Source organism: Aegilops tauschii, chromosome 1 (assembly GCF_002575655.3).
Source record: "Aegilops tauschii subsp. strangulata cultivar AL8/78 chromosome 1, Aet v6.0, whole genome shotgun sequence".
Lineage (NCBI taxonomy): Eukaryota > Viridiplantae > Streptophyta > Magnoliopsida > Poales > Poaceae > Aegilops > Aegilops tauschii.
Window position 1 is genome coordinate 75,895,192 of NC_053035.3, and position 4,570 is coordinate 75,899,761.

The 4,570-nt window shown below is 50.6% G+C and overlaps 1 protein-coding gene across 1 annotated transcript; it reads right to left on the reverse strand.

Moving 5' to 3' along the window:
- Window positions 1-1,524: 1,524 nt before the first annotated feature.
- Window positions 1,525-3,276, reverse strand: LOC109774421 (benzyl alcohol O-benzoyltransferase-like). Its single transcript, XM_020333140.4, has 2 exons — window positions 2,634-3,276; window positions 1,525-2,558 (listed from the first exon to the last, which is right to left on the reverse strand). Exons 1-2 carry the CDS (start codon window positions 3,252-3,254, stop codon window positions 1,692-1,694), a joined length of 1,488 nt encoding a protein of 495 aa, XP_020188729.1. The 5' UTR covers window positions 3,255-3,276; the 3' UTR covers window positions 1,525-1,691.
- Between the last annotated feature and the right edge of the window lie 1,294 nt (window positions 3,277-4,570).

Here is a 4,570-nt window from a genome sequence, read left to right on the forward strand (position 1 = left end):
CCATTTTTGGAAGGTTCTAGAATCTTCCCAGAACCGATTTTTCCTTTTTTGGTTTCTTTTCAAATCCATTAAAGTTTTTCCAAATTCGTTAATTTTTTTGAAATTTACCAACAATTTTCGAATTCATGCATGTTTTTTTAAAATTCACAAATAGTTTTTAAATTTGGAATGTTTTTTCAAGATTGTGAACACTTTCAAAATATCACAACCTTTTTCAAATTCGTATTTTTTTTAGAATATCATGATTTTAAATTCACAAACTTTTTCCAAATCTACGATTCTGTTTTTTGAATTTGTGAGAAATTTTGAAATATGGAAAGATATTAAAAAGTTCTGAACATTTTTTAAAATTTACGAACATTTATCAGATCAGGCTCATATTTTAAAATGCATGATCTTTTTAAAAATTTGGGATTCGTGAGTTAAAAAAGCAAAATAAAAAAGAAAAAGGAAAATAGGAGCGTCCCCCCCCCCTTCCCAAATGGGTCGGCCCAAAGGGCGTGTGGGGCGTGCGGGAGACTATACCTTTCCTATAGCTGATTTCTTTTTTGAAGGATGAATCGTACGCTCGCTTGAAGGGGTTTCATACTTTCATCCCTCTGTAGCTACTGGGCCAGCCCATCCCCAGCTTTTATTTTTGCTCTTTGATCATTGAGACGCTCGCTCGATTCTTCTGGGTTTTTATTTCATCATTTTCTTTCGTTTCCTTAGATCCTTTCTTGTTTTTCGTTGTTTCTCTTTTTGGGTTTCATCGGTTTTTTCTATTCTCTTCGTGTACAGAATATGGAAAAAAATACACGTTTAACATTTTATTCAAATACATGAAACATTTTTTGTTTACACGTTGAACATTATTTCATATACATAATTAACAAAATAAACTCAAACATACTTTTTTTGGCAATTTTTTTATACACATTCTACATTCTTTGTACATCAGGTACATTTTTTGTACATACATTTTAGCATCCATCAGTTACATGATTAATAAAATTAATATATATTTTTTATGTCTACTTTCTTCATACACATTGTATATTGTTTTATACAATGGTAACATTTTTATATACATGTTTAGCATTTTTACAGTTGCATGATTAACATTTTTAATACATATAGTAGTGTCTACTTTTTGCATACACATTGTACTTTCTTTAGCATACATCTCAGTCGACTGAGATCTAGCAAGTGACGGAGCTAGGGGGACTAGCAGGAGCCATGGCTCCCCCATGACCCAGGAAGTGTAGTATAATACTTGAATTTTCCTTCAGATTTCAAGAAAATTTCTGAAGATTACTAATAGTTGGCCCCTCCTATCAATACTAACACGTATTTGGCCCCCCTAGTTGATTTTTCCCGGCTCCGCCGCTGGATCTAGCCACACCCATTTTAATATGCACTACATACAGAGTAAAATAGATGAATCTCATTCTAAAATCTGTCTATATACATCCGTATCTACTCTGCATTGAATTTTTTTAAAAAGATTTATATTTAGAAACAAAGAGAGTACCATTTTTTACAGAACATTATATATGCATGCGTGCATGTGTTTAAGATCGAATGGTCCAGATAAAAGTGACTGATATTTCAGGCAACTGACATACCATATGCGATCCTTTTTTAAGCCCTACAAGCCGCATGCCGCACGTACCGAGTCGTAATACATACAGGGACGACCCGGGCACACGCTACGCCTTGCACAGCCTCTCCATCTCCGCCGCGAACCGCTCCATGGCCGGCCGTGGCAGCACGATCGGCACGGCAACCGCGTCCTCCCCGTCACGGTCCTTGACGGGGACGAAGAAGGTCACGCCGAAGACAGTGTCGGCCGGGCCGCCGTGCACCGGCTCGCCCCACCCGAAGTCGACGCGGTGGAACCCGGCGTGCCGGTTGTCGGACACGACGAACAGGTTCTGCAGTGCCAAGAACGGCCGGCCGCGCAGAACCAGCACGTCGACCGTGGAACGCACGTACTCGGCGGTCACCGCAGCCTTCGCGCGCCGCACCAGCGCCACCGCGTCGGCCAGCGAGCCACCGCCGCGCAGTGCAGCGACGTCGGCCAGCGCCGCCAGGGGCACGCACGCGTTTCCGTAGTATCCGTCCGGCAGGCCCAGCTCGACGAAGGCCCGGAAGTTGGCGATGATGACCAGCCGCGCTTCCTCGCCCAGCGGGACCTCGAGCGCCGCCGTGCGGGCGCGCCAGAGGTATGCCGCGAGCGCCTCGAAGGTGGTGGCCTTGTCGCGAACGAGAGGAGGGAGGTGCTTCTTGATCGCGGCGAGGTCGGCGGGGCCGAAAGTGAAGGACCGCATGACCATGTCGCCGGCCGGCGGCGCCGGCGGCGGAATAAGGTCGAACTCGCTGTGCGGGAACGACGGCATAGGCGGGCTGCGCGCCTCCAGGAGCTCACGGGACCACGCGGGCGCGACGGTCGGCGCCGAGAGGCCGCGGGCGAGCTCGGCGACGGCGTTCATGAACTGGGCGATGCCGATGGCGTCGCACATGGTGTGGTTGAGGCGAAGCGCGAAGATGAAGCCGCCGCAGAGCAGCCGAGTCACCTGGTGACCATGATAGAATAGTGCATATTTAACTCATGCATTCAACAAATGCAAATTAACCACCATTAGATATACCTGGATGAGCAGCAATGGGCAGTTGAGTACGCCGCTGGAGCCCTCCACGTCGAAGAGCAGCTGGTCCATGCACGGGAACGGCGGCCTGAGCCCGGCCGCCTGGAGCTCCTCCAGCCGCACGTCGGCGTCGGCCTCCACGAACATCACCCCCTCGCCGGTGCAGTCGACCACCAGCTTCCGCCCCTCCACCTCCCTGAGCCGCCCAGCCAGCGGGTAGTAGTGCACTAGCGCCTCGCCGAGAGCGCGCCGGATGACTCCGGCCGGGTGAACCGGCGCGACGTCGTCGTCATCCATCACGCGGGCACGGTAGATGAGGGCGAAGGACACGTGCCCGCGCAGCGTGTCCTGGTCGTCGATCTCAGACAGGCGCTTGGTCTCACGAGGCGTCAGCGCGGCCGGGCCGACGAGCTCCGGGTCGCGCCGGCGCACCGCGAACGCCAGCGTCGGCATGGCGGTAGCCGTGTGGACGAGCTCCTTGGAGTCCGGCGCAGGATGAGATTGGAACAAGTTGGAAACCATACGTCGAGAGTTACTCTCGGCAGTGATACTTGTGCAGAGCGCGAATTGTTCGCAGCCGGAAAGCCCAGTATCCGAGAAGTCCAACAATGCAGTGCGCGACATTTTGGAGCAAAGCTGGAAAACGTCCTAGTGCTCGGTTAAAAGGGGAGAAACTTAGATACCTGGCCGGGAGCTCTCGTCTTATAACATTATGCCGTATTTGTCTGATTTACATGGACTTGATGGAGTAGTTTGGACCAAAACAAAGGAGCAAGTTAAACTGCTTCAAACATTGGAGCTGACCGGATCCGCATGCGCACCCTCCCAGGATCTGCAAATGCTCCCAACTCGTGCTTTCACACCGTCAAAATATTCGATATCCACACAATTTCATCTTCGCAAGTTTTTGACCTTTAGAGCAACTCCAACACGTCGACCCAAATGGACGGCATTTTTGTCCGCTTTTTGTCCGCTTGGATCGGCCGCCCGCTCGGCGTCCGTCCTCTTTAAGATTTGGGTCGGCATTGCGCCCAACGGCCGCGACCCATTTCATGTCTGCACGCAAATTTTGAAAAAGGCCTGCAGCCATAGATCATGCCAGCGGCCATGTCGTCGTCCGAAGTTCATGCTGGTACCATGTCAGTGCCGGCATACAATGCCAGCTTTAGAAAAACACCACACAGTTCAGCTAGCGCACTTGCCAGCGGCTGGCGCACTTGCCAGCGGCCGGCACACATGCCAGCACACAAAAAGGGGCGGGAGTTCGACCATGCCATCGCGGCCGTGGTCATGCCAGCACACTTGCCGGCATACAAAAAAGGATGGCGCTCGCCGCCATAGGTCACTCGTCGTCGAACTTGAGCATGTCGGTCTGCATCTTCTCGAACCACGGCATATTCCTTGGCAAGCCGGTGTTGAGATCCACCTTGAGTCCTTCTTGGTCAGCATGTCCTCCACGGTTGCGATCAAGGCATTCAACGCTGCATCCCACTTGTCCTCCTTTTTGGAGTTGGTCTTCTCCCGCGGCCGTGGCTTCTCGCCGTCCCCAACCTCCTCCACAGCCTTCTCCCCCCCCCCCCCCCCCACGCGACATGAGGACGGCATATTGCGCCTTGAACTTCTCCTCATCTTTGATGACTCTCCAACAATGCGAGAGGTTGAAGAACTTGCCATCGTGTTGGACCTTGAATGCCTCCAAAGTTTGGAATGCCTACAAATGAAATTGAATGCAAGCATATTGGCAAATGGATATGGAAATGGACATGCAAGCATAAACGGAATGACACAAAGAGGGGTGCTTGCTAGCATACCATGCCTTGCATGCCGATGCCGCTCACGGGGCGTGTCTTGATGCTCTCAAGAGTGGCACAAAACTTGTTGCACTCTTGTTGGACTCATGCCGATGCCGCCATGTATGTCTTGGTCCGCCTACTCTTGCG